At 42.9% G+C, this 19,944-nt stretch overlaps 1 protein-coding gene across 1 annotated transcript in view; it reads left to right on the top strand.

Moving 5' to 3' along the window:
• The window catches only part of DHRS7C (dehydrogenase/reductase 7C), a 598,554-nt gene that overhangs the window by 56,344 nt on the left and 522,266 nt on the right, over positions 1 to 19,944 (top strand). The window contains exon 3 of the mRNA XM_030216550.1: positions 4,373 to 4,485. Coding sequence (XP_030072410.1) covers positions 4,373 to 4,485 — 113 coding nt within the window. The remainder of the gene's footprint in view (positions 1 to 4,372; positions 4,486 to 19,944) is intronic.

Below are 19,944 nucleotides of genomic sequence, written 5' to 3'. Positions count from 1 at the left end.
TGTAGGCGTCCTTCAAGTCCAATCGTTTACCTGAATCATGGGGAGAAGGGTGCCCAGGGAAAGCATCCTGAACTTTTCTTTGACCAGATATTTGTTCAGGGCCCTTAGGTCTAGGATGGGACGCATCCCCCCTGTTTTCTTTTCCACAAGGAAGTACCTGGAATAGAATCCTAGCCCTTCTTGCCCGGATGGCACGGGCTCGACCGCATTGGCGCTGAGAAGGGCGGAGAGTTCCTCTGCAAGTACCTGCTTGTGCTGGAAGCTGTAAGACTGAGCTCCCGGTGGACAATTTGGAGGTTTTGAGGTCAAATTGAGGGTGTATCCTTGCCGGACTATTTGGAGAACCCACTGATCGGAGGTTGAGAGGCCACCTTTGGTGAAAAGCTTTCAACCTCCCTCCGACTGGCAGGTCGCCCGGCACTGACACTTGGATGTCGGCTATGCTCTGCTGGAGCCAGTCAAAAGCTCGTCCCTTGCTTTTGCTGGGGAGCCGAGGGGCCTTGCTGAGGCGCACGCTGCTGACGAGAGCGCGCGCGCTGGGGCTTAGCCTGGGCCGCAGGCTGTCGAGAAGGAGGATTGTACCTACGCTTACCAGAAGAGTAGGGAACAGTCTTCCTTCCCCAAAAAAATCTTCTACCTGTAGAGGTAGAGGCTGAAGGCTGCCGGCGGGAGAACTTGTCGAATGCGGTGTCCCGCTGGTGGAGCTGCTCTACCACCTGTTCGACTTTTTCTCCAAAAATATTATCCGCACGGCAAGGCGAGTCCGCAATCCGCTGCTGGATTCTATTCTCCAGGTCGGAGGCACGCAGCCATGAGAGTCTGCGCATCACCACACCTTGAGCAGCGGCCCTGGACGCAACATCAAAGGTGTCATACACCCCTCTGGCCAGGAATTTTCTGCACGCCTTCAGCTGCCTGACCACCTCCTGAAATGGCTTGGCTTGCTCAGGGGGGAGCTTGTCCACCAAGCCCGCCAACTGCCGCACATTGTTCCGCATGTGTATGCTCATGTAGAGCTGGTAGGACTGAATCTTGGCCACGAGCATAGAAGAATGGTAGGCCTTCCTCCCAAAGGAGTCCAAGGTTCTAGAGTCCTTGCCCGGGGGCGCCGAAGCATGCTCCCTAGAACTCTTGGCCTTCTTTAGGGCCAAATCCACAACTCCAGAGTCATGAGGCAACTGAGTGCGCATCAGCTCTGGGTCCCCATGGATCCGGTACTGGGACTCGATCTTCTTGGGAATGTGGGGATTACTTAGAGGCTTGGTCCAGTTCGCCAGCAATGTCTTTTTGAGGACATGATGCATGGGTACTGTGGACGCTTCCTTAGGTGGAGAAGGATAGTCCAGGAGCTCAAACATTTCAGCCCTGGGCTCGTCCTCCACAACCACTGGGAAGGGGATGGCCGTAGACATCTCCCGGACAAAGGAAGCAAAAGACAGACTCTCAGGAGGAGAAAGCTGTCTTTCAGGAGAGGGAGTGGGATCGGAAGGAAGACCCTCAGACTCCTCGTCAGAGAAATATCTGATGTCTTCTTCCTCTTCCCATGAGGCCTCACCATCGGTGTCAGACACAAGTTCGCGGACCTGTGTCTGCAACCGTGCCCGGCTCGACTCCGTGGAACCACGGCCACGGTGGGAGCGTCGAGAGGTAGACTCCCTCGCCCGCACTGGCGAAGCTCCCTCCGCCGACGTAGTCGGGGAGCCTTCCTGGGAGGCTACCGCACTCGGTACCGCAAGCGGCACCGATGTCGGAGACCTCACCCCGGACAATGGGCCAGCCGGCGCCTCGCTCGACGGTACTGGTGGCGCAAGCACCCCCGGTACCGGAGGGGTAGGGCGCAACAGCTCTCCCAGGATCTCTGGGGGAACGGCCCGGAGGCTCTCGTGCAGAGCGGCTGTGGAAAAAGACATGGAAGCCGATGCAGGAGTCAATGTCAGAACCTGTTCCGGGCGTGGAGGCTGTTCCGGGCTGTCCAAAGGGGAGTGCATCGACACCTCTTGAACAGAGGGCGAGCGGTCCTCTCGGTGCCGATGCTTACTGGGTGCCGACTCCCTCGGCGACCCAGAGCTCTCGGTGCCGACACGGGAAGGGGACCGGTGACGATGCTTCTTCGATTTTTTGGAACGAAGCACGTCACCGAAGCTTCCCGGCACCGACGAGGAGGACGTAGAATCCAGCCGTCGCTTCCTCGGGGCCGAGGCCGAAGAGGGTCGGTCTCGGGGGGGCTGTACCGCAGGAGCTCTCAGGGTAGGGGGAGACCCACCCGAAGGCTCACCGCCACCAGCAGGGGAATGGACAGCCCTCACCTGCACTCCAGACGAAGCACCACCGTCCGACGACATCAGCAGACGAGGAGGTCTCGATACCACCGACGCCGACGCAGCCCTCCGATGTCGCCCCGATGCAGAGGGCCGATGCCTCGATGCACTCGATGCAATCAGGGGTGAGGATGAAGGTCCGGGCGCCGACGACGTCGAAGCTGTCGATACTCCCGGTGCCGATGCCGACGAAGAGCCCGAGAACAGAACGTTCCACTGGGCTAATCTCGCTACCTGAGTCCGCTTTTGCAAAAGAGAACACAGACTACAGGCCTGAGGGCGGTGCCCAGCCCCCAGACACTGAAGACACGACGCGTGCCTGTCAGTGAGCGAGATTACCCGGGCGCACTGGGTGCACTTCTTGAAGCCGTTGGAAGACTTCGATGTCATGGGCGGAAAAATCGCGCCGGCGAGATCAAAACTCGAAATGGTGAAAATGGCACCACAAAAATAGGGGGAAGAAAAACTTCGACCGAGGCCTAAATAGGGCCTACCCCGACGACGAAAGAAAACTTACCGGGGCAAAAACTAGAAGTACGGGAAGGAAGAAAACCATAAAGGTCTCCTTCCGACACCTTTTTTTTTTTTTTTTTTTTTTTTTTTAAGAACGAAGTCGATAAACGACGCGCGAGGTCAACTTTGGGGCGTGAACGGCGAAACACGACCGTACCGAGCGCGGACAAAAGAAGACTGGCGGGCACGAGCCGGTTTGGGCGGGAAGACGGCCGCGCATCGGCGCGCGAGGACTAGCAAAGGACTTTGCTAGAAAGTGTTCCGATTGGAGGGGCTGCCGTGGACGTCACCCATCAGTGAGAACAAGCAGCCTGCTTGTCCTCGGAGAAATATTTTCTCTCCTGGTCCATTGTGTGAGGTATGTATAATTATGGTACAGCCAGAGACCCCCCCACTGGAATGGTGGAGGGCCCAGTCATAGAGCTCAGGCCATTACAGACCTTGGCTGAGTCAGAAATCTGATGGCTAACATAACTGGGAGCTTACTGGAAAAGTATGGCCTAGTTTGTAGCCCGGATTGAGGCCTAAATAAGCTAAATTAGGAAAAGTTAGGTCAATAGATATGGAAACAAAATGGAGGATTTCAGCACAAAATGGAAGCTGTATCTGTTACAAAGTGGAATTTTCTCTAATGTAAGTTAGAAAAACAAGTTGAGAAATGAGACTTTCCTGTGAGCAGGATTGTGGTCAGCCATGGTGTGAGAAAGGAAAGGTGTAGCTGGATGCAGGGTCTTGCTTAAGATTTGTGGTCAAGCGAGCTAAAGACAAAACCATGTTAGCAAGATAGAAGCTACTCATTAGCATGAGCCAATCAGTGAAAACCACGACATTAGCATAGATCCAATCAGGTATATCTACTGTCATATTATCCATATCCTGAGGGCACCTATAAAAATCAGGGTATTTCCTGGTTTAAGTTAGAGAGAAAAGGGTTGCCACTCTCTCTCTCCAAGGGAAACCAATGTGTCCAGCAGAATTGACAAATTACCTAATTGCTTTCCCTTGTAAAACCTCTAATTGGTAAAAGAAATTATAAAAGATTAGGAATTAACACCTGTTTGCAGCTGGATTATTATATTCCTATAATTAATTGATTGTACGTGCCTGTTGTCAATCACTGATTTGACTTGTATCTTGGTAAATAAACTCCTCATCCCAAATGATGATTTGTGGGCTTCACTTAATGATGAAAGGCTGTAAGTATAAATGCTTTTGCTGTATCAGGCTGTCTTTCACTGCACTGTATAACTTGTGACATAAATCCAGTTTGTCATAAGGCTGGTATCTTTTCCTTAGACCTAACATCTCTCTTAGTGGCAATTCCTTTTAGAACTTCACAACTCCTTGATTACCCCAGTACTAGTGCTATTTAGAGATGGAGTCAGATTTAAGGTCACTCCAGCCTTCTTGGGGGGCTCTGGACCCCTCAATTCACAACAGGTATTTTATGTGTTTCCTTGAATTAAATCTGACATTAGCTTTTTTTTACCTTTGTGATGTGAAGATTTTCTGTAATTTTTTTTTTTTTTTTGCTTATTCAGAATGTTCCAGAGTGTTTCATGCTGAAGGATCTCGGCTGGTGCTTTGTGGTAGAACATGGGAGAAGTTAAGCGATTTACATGATGCTTTAATCAGTGTTGCAGACCCAAGTGTTGTGAGTACTTTACTTAGAATACCAATTTTAGTACCCTGGTTTTGTTTTTCTTTGTTCCAAAGTATCCTAAGACATGTCATGCTGAGTCCGACCAAAGGCCACTGAACCCAGTATACTGTCTCTAACAGTGTAAACCACTTTACTACTAAACAGTGGCCTATCTCAGTCAATAGTGCATACTCAGCAGATCCCAAATAGTAAATTTATTCCTTTTTGCTTACTCCCAGGGATAAACAATGATTTTCCACACAGCTGCCCTGGCTAAAAATGTATATGAACTTTTTCTTCAAGAATTGGTCCAAACCCTATTTAACTCAGCTATGCAAGATATTATGAGCACATCCTAGGCAATAAATTCTATAGCTTAATTATAAGGTAAATGAAAAAATACTTTTTATAGTTTGTCTTAACCTGCTGTTGGTTAGTTTTATAGAGTTTCTCCTTATTCTCACACTATTTGAAACATTAAATAATAACAATCCTTTTTTTATAAATTCTGTTCCACTCCATTCATGATTTTATAAACCAGTTCTCAGCCATTTCATCTCCAAACTGAAGAGCTCTAACCTGCATAGCCTTTCTTCATTAAGAAACCTTCTATCCTGTTTATTATTTCTGTGGTCCTTCTCTGCTATGTAATTTTAAAGATGATGTAAGGGAGAGGGTGGTACATGACAAGGTTTCCCCCACTGATGCAAAGCCACCTTAAGAATAAGTATGTTAGCCTGTCTGGCCAGGAGGGTGGGGCTCAAACAGAAAGCAGGAAGTTAAAAGCCCTCTGGCAGAAGGTAACAGGGAGGCCCTGAGTATTTTCTCAGGGTGTTCTGGCTTGGCTGCAGTACCTGAGGGGAGTTCCAGGGAAGAGGAGTGGCCATAGCTTAGATGTTTGCACACTGTTTTGAGAAGAAACCTGTAAGTTTATGCATCCAGGGAAAGTATGAAAACAGTCAAGGTAGGCCAATTATCTCTTGATAGCTGGCATAGTGGTGCCATGTCTGTGACAGGCTGTTGGAACTGTGCGTATTTTTGAGAAAGTTATTACATATTGAAGTATTGGGTCATATCAAGGACAAGGTGCTAAAACTGTGGCTACGCTTGAAGAGACTTTACTAGGAGCACCAAGACTGTGAGGACACAGAGCTGGCTATTTTCCTTTGTGTATATAAAGTGGTATGACTTTACCTGCTTCCTGTGGGTGCTGTAGTTTATGAGGTCCTGCAACCACAGATGTCCAAAACTGCACTGTACTCATGCTGTGGTCACAAAACTGATCAAAGCAGAGGCCTTATTGTATTCTTTGGTTTACTCACCATTCTTTTCTGAATAATTCCTAGCATTCTACTGTTTGTGACTGCCACTACACAATGAACTGAGGATTTTAATGACTTTTTCACAGTTGGTCTGCTACCTGGATAGTGCCATTGAAAAATTTTACAGACTACCCCATCTGAGGTGGTCTCCCACTGGGGAGATCTAGTTGGTGGAGCAATGGTGAGGGCTAAAAAATGTCCAGATAGGGAGAGTATTCAATGCTGCTAACTGGATAACTAACATAGGACAGAAAACTGCTTTCCTAAGTTCTCTAATTAGTTATTTGGAGAGAGGTGTTATCATCATTATTCAGATAATGGTGTCGGCCTGCAGCATATCCAGGAGCCAGTGCAGCAAGCCTTGCAACAGAACCATGGTTGTAATGTAAAATGACCAATGGCAAAATAATGTGGCATGCTGTAAGCAATGAGCACGCAAACTACTGCTGCATTTGCTCATTCCTAAATGTCACCCTTCCTGTCGTTGAGTGAATGGTGATTGGCTCAGACGCTGACAGGAATGGTGATGTTAAAAAAAGCATAGCACCAACATATACACTGGCCCCGCTCCCTACTACACAGCCTCCCTGAACCGAACCTATTCCTAGTGGTTTAGTAGTCCCTCTTCCTGATGACCCATAATGATTCTGACTATCCACAGTTAAAAACATTCCTCTTTAAACATTTGCCCTGATAGTCTAGTGGCCTCCTCCTCCTCCTTCTTTTCCCCCTCCCAGCCTACCCTCCATAGCTTCCTGCCACTGGTGCCACCATCTTGAAAAATGGTAGCTCCATACCCTGCCCGATATATCCTGGGGATGCATCAAGTGAGACCTGTCTGAGATATAAGGGAATGTACTGTGTAGGGTAGGGCGTCACCATTTATCAAGATGGTGACGTTGGAGACAGGGGCATTTGGGCATCGCTCCCAAGGAGGTTGGATGAAAACAGGAGATGGGACAACATCAAAATGTTGAAACCAATTAAGCTAGCTTCTGTTTCTCCTTCTCCGCACAACTGTCATCCCAGTACACTCAAAACAAAGCAAACAAACCTATGAGCTGCTGCATCCACATTATCGTTCTTTGTTGTTGGTAGCATTTTTATTTAATCTCACTTTTATTTTCAAACATGCCAGCTAGTGCAGCATGAAGATGTGCACAAAGGAAGTATAATAATAGAATAACTTTTCATTGGTAGAGTAGTAATTTGTTATAAATCTGTTATGATCCTGCCAGTTTGGCAGGGGAAGGGGGGTGGACTTCACTCCTGATTGGCTGGCAGGGTCTGACTGACATCAGGGGGTGTACTTTAGCCTGCTTCTTCCTGCCCTTCCTGCTTTGGCGTTACATTTCCTGGTGACTGAAAGCCGTGCAGGTCTTAGTCAGAACGTGCTGTGTGCTCTGGCTTTTATCTGTGTTTCTGTTTAGGGATTCCTTTTCCCTGCCCCTGTTTGTGTTAGCTGGTTGCAGCGTGTGTGTTTGGAGCTATAATCAGCTCACTGCCTCCAGCTGGGCTCTCTCTCTCTGCATGCAGTTCTCAGTGGGAAGCCGGCTGTGTGTTTGTTCAGCGGGGCTGTGCTCCCGGTTGGGAGCTTTCTCTCTGTTTGTTTAGTTAAGGATCTCCTTCCCTCGTGTGCCTGCCTGCTGGCTCAGTAAGTTTAACCCCTTGTGTGCTGTGGCTCTGTCTCTGTCTTCTGGGTGTTCTGTCAGAGATTTCCTCTCTCTTCTGTTGTGTCTTTTCCCTGGCATTTGGCTGGGGCCTAGGTTTTCCTTTTATCTGCTGCTCATGTCTCTGGCTTGTGGGGGTGGGGTGTTCCTTCTCCCCTTGGCCCCAGGGGAGGGGGGTCCTTTAGGCTGTTGTCTTTTCATCCACCTGCGGGGGGCAGGGGGCTTCCTGTATTAGTCCCCCTGTCCTGCGCTGGTCCTCTGGGGGGTGTGGCCCCGCTCTGTTTCCTTTGTTACTCCCTTTGCCCTGTGGCTGGTGTTCAGCACGTGGCTGGCACCTTGGGGTCCTGGGGGGGGGGACTCCTGGGTTCTTTCACCCCTCTTGTGTGTGTCTGGGTTCCAGTTCGGCCGTGAGGCCCGCATGAGTGGCTCTGAGCGCCTGGGTTCCTGTTCGGCCGCGAGGCCCGCCTGTATGCCTATTTCCCTTTCTTCCTGAGGTGCTGCGGGGGAGGGTAGATTAGGGGTTTGAGTAGCTGGGGTGTGCAGTGGTGGGTTGGTCTCCCCTTGGCCTGGGTCGGCGCTCTGCTGGCCTCGGCCAGGGCTCAAGTGCTCACGACCAACCCAACAGATTACAAAATCATAATATGTCATTTGGAGGGGCTGGTTATAGGAACACCCTAGCACATGTTATATTCGTGCATAGATTTTTTTTTCTCCTGGTAAAGTACCACTAAAACAGATCTCATGTTAAGAGAATCAGGTGCTCAACATTCAAAGTTTCTGTCTATTTATTTACTTATTTATGACATTTATATCCCACATCAAACATGAATTAGGTTGAAACCTGGGAGCATTTAAAATCTTTTTTTTTTTCTTATGCCTAGATCAAAAGAAAACAATGGCATGTGGGAACTTTTGTTTTGTAGATTGCAGTGGTATATTATAAAAATGCACTTTTTATTACTACTATTTAAAAGACAGATATTGAATGCAGAAGTCCAGAATCAGTCTAAATGTGCCAGTATTGTCCAGTTCAGCATACTATTAGCTGCCAAGTTCATACAAACTTAATTATGGTCAATGGAAAATAAATCTATTGGCTCAGGCTATCTGCTATATAAATATAGACAAAACAAAAGAGGAGGAAAAGTCCCTCATGTAAACATGAGCATAGAAGAACAAAGTGAGGTGAACTCAAGGAGGATGTTCAATGAGTCTTTATTTCTGACAAGCATAAAAATGACCTCACATAGCCGTGTTTTGGTGCAAAGGCCTGCCTCAGGGGTCAATATCTACATAAATAAAAATGTAAATGTTTGTTTGTTCAAAATCTTAAATCTCCGAAAGTTCTTCACCGATTGCTTTCAAATTTGGACACAACGTTGCATTCGAATACGCGCATGTTTTTATATACCTAGTATTATATAGATGTCATAGCTGTCATACTCGCGGAGCGGAAGCAGTGCGACGAATAATTGCAAATCAAACTGAGGAAGAACGGCCATCAACGAACGAGTGAAACAGACAAAGAATGGCTCAAATATGTGCTGAGGAAGCAGCAGAGCGACGTGCAGCCAGATTTGACGATGCACGGTTGCGAGCACGGCGCTCGCATTTTGCAGCTTCCTATCTGCTTCGTTCTCAACAGAATCAACGCGACAGGCTGAGAGTGGCTTAAATCTCCGAAAGTTCTTCACCGATTGCTTTGAAATTTCGACACAACATTGCATTCGAATATGTGCGTGTTTTTATATACCTACAATTGCAAATCAAACTGAGGAAGAACAGGCATCAGCGAACGAGCGAAACACACAAAGAATGGCTCAAATACGTGACGATGAAACAGCACAGCGAAAAACATCGCTCGAGGCTCTTGATCAATCATTGCAAGATTTGCGTGGAAATATCAGACCATTTGGGAACACATTAATATTGCTTGCAGGAGATTTCAGGCAAACATTACCTGTAGTTCCTCGATCGACACCAGCGGCCGAAATAAATGCTTGCCTAAAAATACTCTACTTTGTGCCAACACGTAAAGACGTTAAACTTAACTACAAATATGCGTGTCCAGCTGCAAAACGATCAATCAGCTCAGATATTCTCACATCAATTGCTGAAAATTGATCAACGGAAAGATGCCGGTTGATCTGACCTCAGGATGAATTTCATTGCCTCATAACTTCTGCAATTTAGTGACCTCAAAAGAACAATTGGTTGAAAAAGTATTTCCCAATATTCAAACCAATTATAAGGATCACGATTCGCTGACTGAATGAGCTATTCTTGCAGCCAAGAACAACGATGTCTACGAACTGAACAATATTATTCAGTCTAACATTCAAAGCGAGCCACTCACATACAAGTCCGTCGACACTGTTCTGGAAGCAGATGAAGCGCTTAATTATCCAACAAACTTTTTCAATTCCTTCGTTCTGCCAGGGATGCCACCGCACGTACTGCAATTGAAAATCGGCGTGCCAATTGTCATGTTGCGAAATATCAACCAGCCAAAGCTTTGCAACCGCATGTGCTTTGCAGTAAAAAAAAATTAATGAGCAATGTCTTACAAGCAACAATCTTGACAGGACCTTTCAAAGGTGAACATGTCCTCATTCCTCGCATTCCTATGATTCCAACAGATATGCCATTTCAATTTAACAGATTGCAATTCCCAATTCAATTGGCGTTTGCAATCACCATCAACAAAGCTCAGGGCCAATCTTTAGAATTCTCCCGTTTACATCTACATACGGATTGCTTCTCACATGGACAATTATATGTTGCATGTTCTACAGTCGGCAAACCAGACAATCTCTATCTCTGCACACACAATGGAACAACAAAAAATATTGTATACCCACAAGCATTGTGAAATTAAACATATTAGAAACCTGCGCTTCCTCTTTTCTTTCTTTTCCATTTAACCAGACTGAGCCACAGCAACGCGTGGCCGGGTAGAGCTAGTATCTAAATAAAATTAAACATAAAAAGTATATAAATGATAAGTAATAAAATGCAAATAATAAAAACTTTAAAACATTGTACAATATACACGAATTGAAGTGACACTCAGACAGATGATCTTATGAATGTAAGCCACATTGAACCCGCCTTTGCTTGGGATAATGTGTGATATAAAAGTTAAAAAAAATCCTTTTTCCTCCACCTTTTAAGACCCTGCCTATCCAGCTGGATATTGATAGCACAAGGAAAGCAAATTTGGTCCAGTGAAGACTAACTCAAAATAATCTGCTCCTTAGCTGGGCCCTAGTATTACAATGTTGAAAATGCAACCATACCATGCCTATGTGGTTATGTTCCACTAATAAGTTAAATGATTAACTGACTTTCTTAACAGGATTATATAAATTTTGGATGCCTAACTAGGGACACAAACATACACTTATTTATTCAATATCACAATTCTTCATGTACAGCCACAAAACAACCTTTTTAGGGTGGATAGTATTCACAATGAACACCTTTTATTATCAACCAGATAGAGTTAAGAGTTTTCAGTTTTGGCACAGTATAAGTCATCACAAGAACAAAATATAAGAAAACCAATGGAGTGCATTAGCGGCTTACAACCCATTTAGTTACGTTAAAACTGTGGCGGTGCCACAAAGATATCAGTTATAACGGAATAGAGAAGGCATTACCCACATGTCTAGGACAACGGAGAGGAGAAGATTGGCTCTGTACTCCCTCATATATTCTACACGAATTACCTACAGAATCACCTGCATCAGATTATCTCTTCAGGTACAGACTTAGATCTTAGAACTATAGAGCCTCTGCATCAGAATATCTCTCCAGGTACAGGCACAGCATCAGAACATCTCTTCAGATACAGGCACAGTTTATAGAACCATATAGCCTCTGCACCCTACACGAATTACCCATAGAATCGTCTGAATCAGATTATCTCTCCAGGAACAAATATAACTCTTAGAATTATAGAACATCTGCATCAGAATCTCTCTCCAGATACAGGTACAGCTCTTAGAACCATATAGCATCTGCACCCTGGTGTAACCTCTCTGGATATCAAATCAGATAGACAAGTCACAGGAGCCCGACCTGAATACCTAACCTGGAAATATACATTTTCCAATCGAATTAAGAACCAATACTACAACAAATATCCAATCATCTTAATAACCTTAACCAATCAACATCAAAATGAATACCACTAAACTTCTCCTTATTATTTATTCACTTTCCTTAATCCACCTCATACTAACTACTCCCCTTTCAGAAACCAACAGCATTTCCACAATATACATGCTCAATAGATTACCTAAGCACAATACACACCGCCAAAATTACAATAATAACCAAAACAACGAAGATACTACTTTACACAAACAAAATCAAACTAAAGGAAAAAAAGGACATAATAAATCCACCACACAAGAAAATAGACAATTAAGGAAAATCATCACAATCCCAAACCCAACTGATCCATATCAAACAATTCAAATAGGATACATTAATGCCAGATCAGCTGTTAACAAAGCTACAACAATAACAGATTGGATCACTGATGACAACCTTGATCTATTACTCATCAACGAAACCTGGATTCATGATCACAACGACCCCATAATATTAGATCTTTGCCCCCCAGACTACAAAATTACTCACTGAACAAGAAACGGAAAGAGAGGAGGAGGAATTGCACTGATATATAAATCCTATTTCACCATAACAACTTCAGCAGAATCCATAACATCACAACTTGAAATTGTATCACTCAGAATTAACCATACCTCCTTGCTAGACCATTTAAACATCATCTTGTTTTACAGACCACCAGGTAACTGGCAAGATTGCCAACCACAATTCATGGACTTCATTTCGAATACCTGTGTATCTAATTCCAATCTTCTTATAATAGGAGACATAAACTTGCACCTAGAAGACCCTAATGCAATCGATGCATGCGAATGTAAAGATTTTTTCCAATTATGGGAATTCAACTGGTCCAACATTCAAGCAACTCATGTTAAAGGACATACACTTGACCTTATTACTCACAAATTCTCCTCAGATCAATCCCTTATATTAACAGATACAAAATGGACAGAGATACCATGGTCAGACCATTATAAATTAAACCTATCCTTACAATGGCGGAAAAAAGACTCACATCAGAAACAAGAACGTACAACATATACCACAAGAGGCCAAATTGATCCTGTTCTATTCTGGCAACAGTTCTATATGAATGATTGGTCAACACAAATAGAATCCAAACAATATCTCCTAAATTGGGATGACAGATGCAAGAGTATATTGGACACTATCGCACCACTACAAACCAGAACCTCACAAAGACATAGTTCAATACCATGGTTTAATGAAGATCTGAATATACTAAAAACTCAAGGTAGGAGACTTGAACGAGCATAGAATAAAATGAAAGATGAATCTACACTCAATGCATGGAAACAAATGCAAAGAAAATATAAATACACAATTAGACAAACAAAAAGATCATATTACAAATCCAAAATAGGGCCTGATTACAAAGACACACATAAATTATTCCAACTTGTGCATAAACTTCTTGACACCTCATCAGTTACCACAGCCAGCACAGATACCCCATCAGCAGATGATCTGGCTACTTATTTCAAAGAGAAAATTATAAAATTACGATCTACCTTACCACTTAATACCACTGACCATGAAACATTCATTAACTGTTTGGACCCAATCACTGATGGATATCCAGCAGACCGAATCTGGACAAATTTTGATATACTGGAAGAGGAAATCGTCACCCAAGTGATCAACAGATTCGCCAAGTCTCACTGCAAACTAGACTCTTGGCCCAGTTATCTAATTAAGTCTGCCCCTCAACGTTTCTTAACAGATCTCACCTCCTACTTAAACTTCATGCTGCAACATGGATTCTTCCCTTTGGATAAAGGAAATATTTTACTCACTCCGATATCTAAAGACCTAATACTAACTACAGCCCAGTAGCATCCATCCCTCTTGTAATGAAGTTAATCGAAAGTTTAGTTACCAAACAACTTACCGATTATTTAAACAAATTCTCTATACTCCATACATCTCAATCGGGATTTCGAGCTAATCATAGTACCGAAACAGTACTAATAATGCTCCTAACCAAATTTAAACAAATAATAGCAGCTGGCAATAATTTTCTCCTCTTGCAATTTGACATGTCCAGCGTGTTCGACATGGTCAGCCACAATATACTATTGAACATCTTAGAATATTTTGGCATTGGAGGAAACGTACTGCATTGGTTTAATGACTTCCTAACTACAAGAACATACCAAGTGATATCAAAGCTGAATACATCATCACCATGGAAACCTGAATGTGGAGTGCCTCAGGGCTCATCCCTCTCACCAACCCTTTTCAACTTAATGATGATTCCACTGGCCAGATCACTGTCCAATCAAGGTCTCAATCCATATATTTATGCAGACGAAGTCACGATCTATATACTGTTTGAAAAGGATTTAACAGAAATCACAAACAAAATCGATCATAGCTTTCAAATAATGAACTCATGGGTGGATGCATTTCAACTGAAGCTTAATGCAGAAAAGACACAATCCACCTTATTTTCGAAAGAGAAAGACACCCATATTTCGACCCAAATTGGGAGATGGGCGTCTTTCTCCCGTGGACGCCCAAATCGGTATAATAGAAAGCCGATTTTGGGCTTTTTCAACTGCACTCCATCGCGGAAACGGCCAAAGTTGACAGGGGCATGTTGGAGGCGTAGTGAAGGCGGGACTGGGGCGTGTTTATTGGCCGAGGAAAGATGGGCGTCCTCGGCCCATAATCGAAAAAAGAAAGGCGTTTTTAGCGCGAATTTGGGTCACTTTTTTTGGACCATGTTTTTTCAGGAACAAGTCCCAAAAAAGTGCCCTAAATGACCAGATGACCACCGGAGGGAATCGGGGATGACCACCCCTGACTCCCCCAGTGGTCACTAACCCCCTCCCACCCCAAAAAAAAAACAACTTTAAAAACTTTTTTTTCCCAGCCTGTATGCCAGCCTCAAATGTCATACCCAGCTCCATCACAGCAGTATGCAGGTCCCTGGAGCAGTTGTTAGTGGGTGCAGTGGACTTCACCCAGGTGGACCCAGGCCCATCCCCCCCTACCTGTTACACTTGTGGTGGTAAATGGGAGTCCTCAAAACCCACCAGAAACCCACTGTACCCACATCTAGGTGCCCCTCTTCAGCCATAAGTGCTGTGGTAATGGTATAGAGTTGTGGGGAGTGGGTTTTGGGGGGATTTGGGGGGCTCAGCACCCAAGGGAATGGAACTAAGGACTTGGGAGGTAGTTAACTTTTTTTTAATAGTTACAAGTGCCCTCTAGAGTGCCCGGTTGGTGTCCTGGCATGTGAGGGGGACCAGTGCACTACGAATCCTGGGTCAGGATTTTCACGCGACCCGAGGAGGTCCTGGCGCAGCATTGACTCCGGATAATAAACCAACTGGGGGATTGGAGAGTGAGTTCTCCCCCCCCCCCCCCCCCCCCCGAAGATATCTGGAGCGGTTTCTGTGGAGAAATTGGACCTGGTGAAGCCAAAAAATGTCACAATCGACGCATTATGAGAAGTGCTGCAGAGTGTGAATAACTTTCTTCTTCAGATGTTTAAAATTTTTCAGGAATAAACATGTGAATTAAAGAATTTATATCAATACTTATCTAACAAAGAGGAAGTCCAAGATATAAAAATAGAGACTTTGACTATGGAATTTTTTCTTTTATTGAACTGTTGAAGAAATATTTCTCTGATAATTTGCAAACATTTTCTGATAGCCACCCTCCGGTGTCTAAAGCGATTTATATTTCCCCTAAATAATCTTCTTTATCAGAGAAAAGAGATGTGAACTTAACTGATATTTTGGAAAAGCTATATTACTAGTGACTTTCGCCTTTGATTTAGATAGGAATAATGTTTTGAAATTGTATTTCCGACACATGGTTGATAGTTTTTTGGGTTCAAAGATAAATATATTTCCTGACTTATCAGGGGAATCACAGACTAGGAGGTGTGAACTCTTGGCTTTTAAGCCAAAGATCATTGCCCTAAGTGGGACCTTCCTAGTGCGATTCCCTTGTAAGTGTTCTATTTCTTTGAATTTTAATAATTACTTATTTGTTGAACCTAAGAAATTACAAGAGTTAGTGGAGTTGAAAGAACAGATGAAGAACCCTCTGCAGCAACTTCTTTTAGTTACCACTGTTCCGGCTGCAATTACCGATTAACCTTCCTCCCTCAGAAAAAGTGAATTGTAAGATTAACCATTTTGAGTTTTTCTTATTTTCTTTGAGATTGTTTTCCTGATCTTGGATCTCCCAGTTGTGGACGATTATATAACATATATTGGTGGGAGAAAATGTTTTCTTTTTTAATATCAATTTCTGTTTTCCCTTACATTTATGTGATAAATGTGAATGTAATTAAGTAAAATGATTAAAAAAAAAAGAAGGACTGAAGACCAAACGACAGCCGGCGTGGTTAAAAAGTGAGGTGAAGGAAGCTATTAGAGCTAAAAGAAAATCCTTCAAAAAATGGAAGAAGGAACCCACTGAAAATAATAAGAAACAGCATAAGGAATGTCAAGTCAAATGCAAAACGCTGATAAGGAAGGCTTTGGAGTTTTTTGATAGTCTGTTCTTTGCAGCCCGCATATAGTGCGTTGCAGTAATCCAGATGGCTTATTACCACACAAGGGTGCGGAAGACGTATCTCGGGAAGAATGGTTTTACTCTTGAGTTTCCACATGGTGTGGAACATCTTTTTCGTCATGTTCTTCACGTGGGTATCAAGAGTGAGGTTTCGATCGATAGTAATTCCAAGAATTTTCAGGTTTTGTGAGACTGGAAGAGAGCAGTATGGTGTGATTATGGTAGAGAAGTTTTTTGTGTTATGTTGGGAGGTGAGTACAAGACATTATGTTTTTTTCTGCATTAAGTTTTAGTTGGAATGCATCTGCCCAGGTGTGCATGATTTTGAGACTTTGGTTGATCTCGTTAGTGATTTCATTTAGATCATGTTTGAACGGGATGTAGATTGTGACATTGTCTGCATATATGTAAGGATTGAGGTTTTGGTTGGCTAGCAGTTTGGCTAACGGGATCATCATTAGGTTGAATAAGATTGGTGATAGGGGGGATCCTTGGGGTACGCCACATTTGGGTGTCCATGGGGGTGATCTGTCCGCTTTCGTTATTACTTGGTATGATCTTGTGGTTAGGAATCCTTTAAACCATTTGATTACTGTGCCTCCTACTCCGAAGTATTCTAGTGTATGTAATAGTATTTCATGATTAACCATGTCAAAGGCACTGGACATGTCGAATTGTAGGACGAGTATGTTGTTACCAGTTGCGATTGCCTGTTTGAATGAGTTCATTGCGGCTACTAGAACAGTTTCTGTGCTGTGGTTTGTCCAAAATCCTGATTGAGATTCGTGCAGGATTGAGTGTTTATTTAGGTATTCAGTGAGTTGTTTCATCACTATGCCTTCCATGAGTTTGGTTATGAGTGGGGTACATGCTACTGGGCGGTAGTTGGTTAAGTCCATTGTGTTCTTCTTGGCATCTTTTGGTAGTGGTGGGCGCCTTCGGTTTCCATTATCGCTGAAAAACGATACCACCCAGCTCAAATCCACACAAATCCGATGCATTTGCCTGGCACACACCATATTATCGGAAAAAGGATGGCCGCCCATTTTTCAGACACCTTGAAACTACTGGGAGTCACAATTGATAGAAATCTCACATTAGAAAGCCATGCGAAAAATGTAACAAAGAAAATGTTCCATGCAATGTGGAAACTCAAAAGAGTTAAATCTTTCTTCCCAATGGACGTATTTCACAACTTGGTACAATCAATGGTGCTGAGCCACTTAGACTATTGCAATTCCATCTATGCCGGATGCAAAGCATAAATCCTTAAACTCCAGACTGCCTAAAATACTGCAGCTAGACTCATATTTGGAAACGCGAAATACGAAAGCGTCAAACCCCTACGAGAAAAATTACATTGGCTCCCATTAAAAGATCGAATTGTGTTCAAAACTTGTACACTAGTTCATAAAATTATTCACGGTGAGGCCCCGTTCTACATGTAAGACTTCATAGACTTACCAGTAAGGAATACAAAAAGATCATCACACACCTTCTTGAACCTCCATTACCCCAATTGTAAAGGACTTAAATATAAATCAATCTATGCATCCAGCTTCTCCTATATCAGCACACAACTGTGGAATGCATTACCAACTGCCATAAAAACTATGCACGCTTTGACAGATTTCCGTAAATTACTAAAGACTAATTTGTTCAAAAAGACTTACCAAAAGGATCCTTCATAAATGACCAGACATCAAAACTTTATTGAAAAAAGTTAATATTGAACTCTTTTTATTTGTTTTACTTTATTAACATTATTACTGTTGAATCTTCTACATTTACCCTTGTTCTTTAATGCTTGAATTGAACTTGTACTTTAAATGTAATAATATTCTGTATTTCTCATTCCAGAATGGCGATTGCCATTACGGCACAATGTAAGCTACATTGAGCCTGCAAATAGGTGGGAAAATGTGGGATACAAATGCTACAAAGAAAGAAAGAAAGAAAGAAAGAAAACAAAAGAGATCTGCATGAAACAAAATATTTGTTTTTATTTTCACTTATAAAACCACATGCCCCTGCAACATGTTCAAAACAGAATAACCAATTTGTGTATTTAAAACGTAAACTTCTACAAAACAGATGAAGATGTGATTCTATATGCCCCAATGAAAAGAGAGTTTAATTTTACTTCCATTTAACTTCAATATATTCCATATTTATAACACCAGGCTTCCCAAGGCAGATTGCAACAGTTAAGATGAACCCATCAGGAAACAGGATATCCTCACTGAAATTTGGCCATCTGTATTGTATAGAACAGTGTAGAAAAATGAGCACAAAATACAGAGTTTATAAGTGTTGTTTCTACCAGCTACAATAATATTTAAGCTGTTTTAGTGATATTCAATTTTTATTTCATGATGTTTATATCTAGATATGGGATGCTTTCAAATAAATTAAAATGCTGTCAAATAAGTTAAAAAAAATCTTTTGTCCTCCACCTTAAGGCACTGCCTATCCAACTGGAACAGCTTTAGACTTTTTACAGATGGACCACACATAGATAGTCCCTTATTTCTAATAATCTTTTCCTATTGTTTTCAAAAGCGTTTGCTATTGTTTTGGGTATACTAAAATGGCAACAAACTCTGCCTACTGGCTTCAGCTCATATATTAGACTACTTAGGCTCACACTCAAGGGCATTTTCGAAAGAGAAGGACGCCCATCTTTTGACACAAATCGAAAGCCGATTTTGGGCATCCTCAACTGCTTTCTGTCGCGGGGACAACCAAAGTTCACGGGGGCGTGTCGACAGTGCACCGAAGGCGGGACGGGGCATGGTTAAGAGATGGGCGTCCTCGGCCGATAATGGAAAAAAGAAGGGCGTCCCTCACGTGCATTTGATATAATATATCTTGTTTATCGGGGGTATAGCCCCCAAGGGGATTTTCAATATTTCATTCAAATAACTTCGAAAGGTATCTATTGGCGACACTCCTGACTCTGATAGCAGATTTAGGGAAATCACTTACTCCCCAGATAAATACACTAAACCAGGAAATGAAAAACCATGAGGAAAAAATAAAGAATTTGGACTTAAAAGTAGGGGAATTGGAACAGATAAAGGAGAAAAATGATTCAGATATGAAAATACTTCAAACACGCCAGGAGGTTATGATGAAGGATTTGACTTCATTAAGAAGAAAAACTGAACTCCTTGAAAATACTGTTAGAAGTAATAACCTACAGTTGTTAAATTTTCCTAAACAAATTACCAAACCCCCTAGGGAAATGTGGAAGAAATACTTAATGGAGATTCTTGGGGTAAAAGAGGAGTTGATTCCTCCTTTTACATATGTTTATTATCTTCCAACCAAAGAAGACTCTGATAAAAAAAAAAGAACAAGATCAATTGATGAATGTTACTGCTTTATTAGAATCTACAGATATTGAAGATACAATTCCCACTACGTTAATAGTGACTGTGGCGCTTGCACCAGACAAGCAATGGTTGATGTCTATGTTCTTTAAAAATAAGGATAAAACATTTCTTGGCCAGAAAGTTCAGATGTTCCCTGATATCTCCAGAGAAACACAAAAGTGCCGGAAATCATTTCTTTTAATGAAACCAGCAGTAACTCAGCTGGGAGCCACATTTTACTTGCGGTACCCATGTAAGTGTGTGGTACCAGTCAAATAAGTTTATATTTTTTGATCCGGCTCAACTAACAACATTTCTTACCTCAAGGCAGAACAGGGGTACTTAAAACATCAAACCCATTGATTAAAACACTATTTAACACTAACCTGTTATCTTTATTAG

Source organism: Microcaecilia unicolor, chromosome 10 (genome assembly GCF_901765095.1).
Source record: "Microcaecilia unicolor chromosome 10, aMicUni1.1, whole genome shotgun sequence".
Classification (NCBI taxonomy): domain Eukaryota; kingdom Metazoa; phylum Chordata; class Amphibia; order Gymnophiona; family Siphonopidae; genus Microcaecilia; species Microcaecilia unicolor.
The sequence above is the reverse complement of the archived record's forward strand: the minus strand, read 5'-3'. Positions and strand labels throughout refer to the sequence as shown.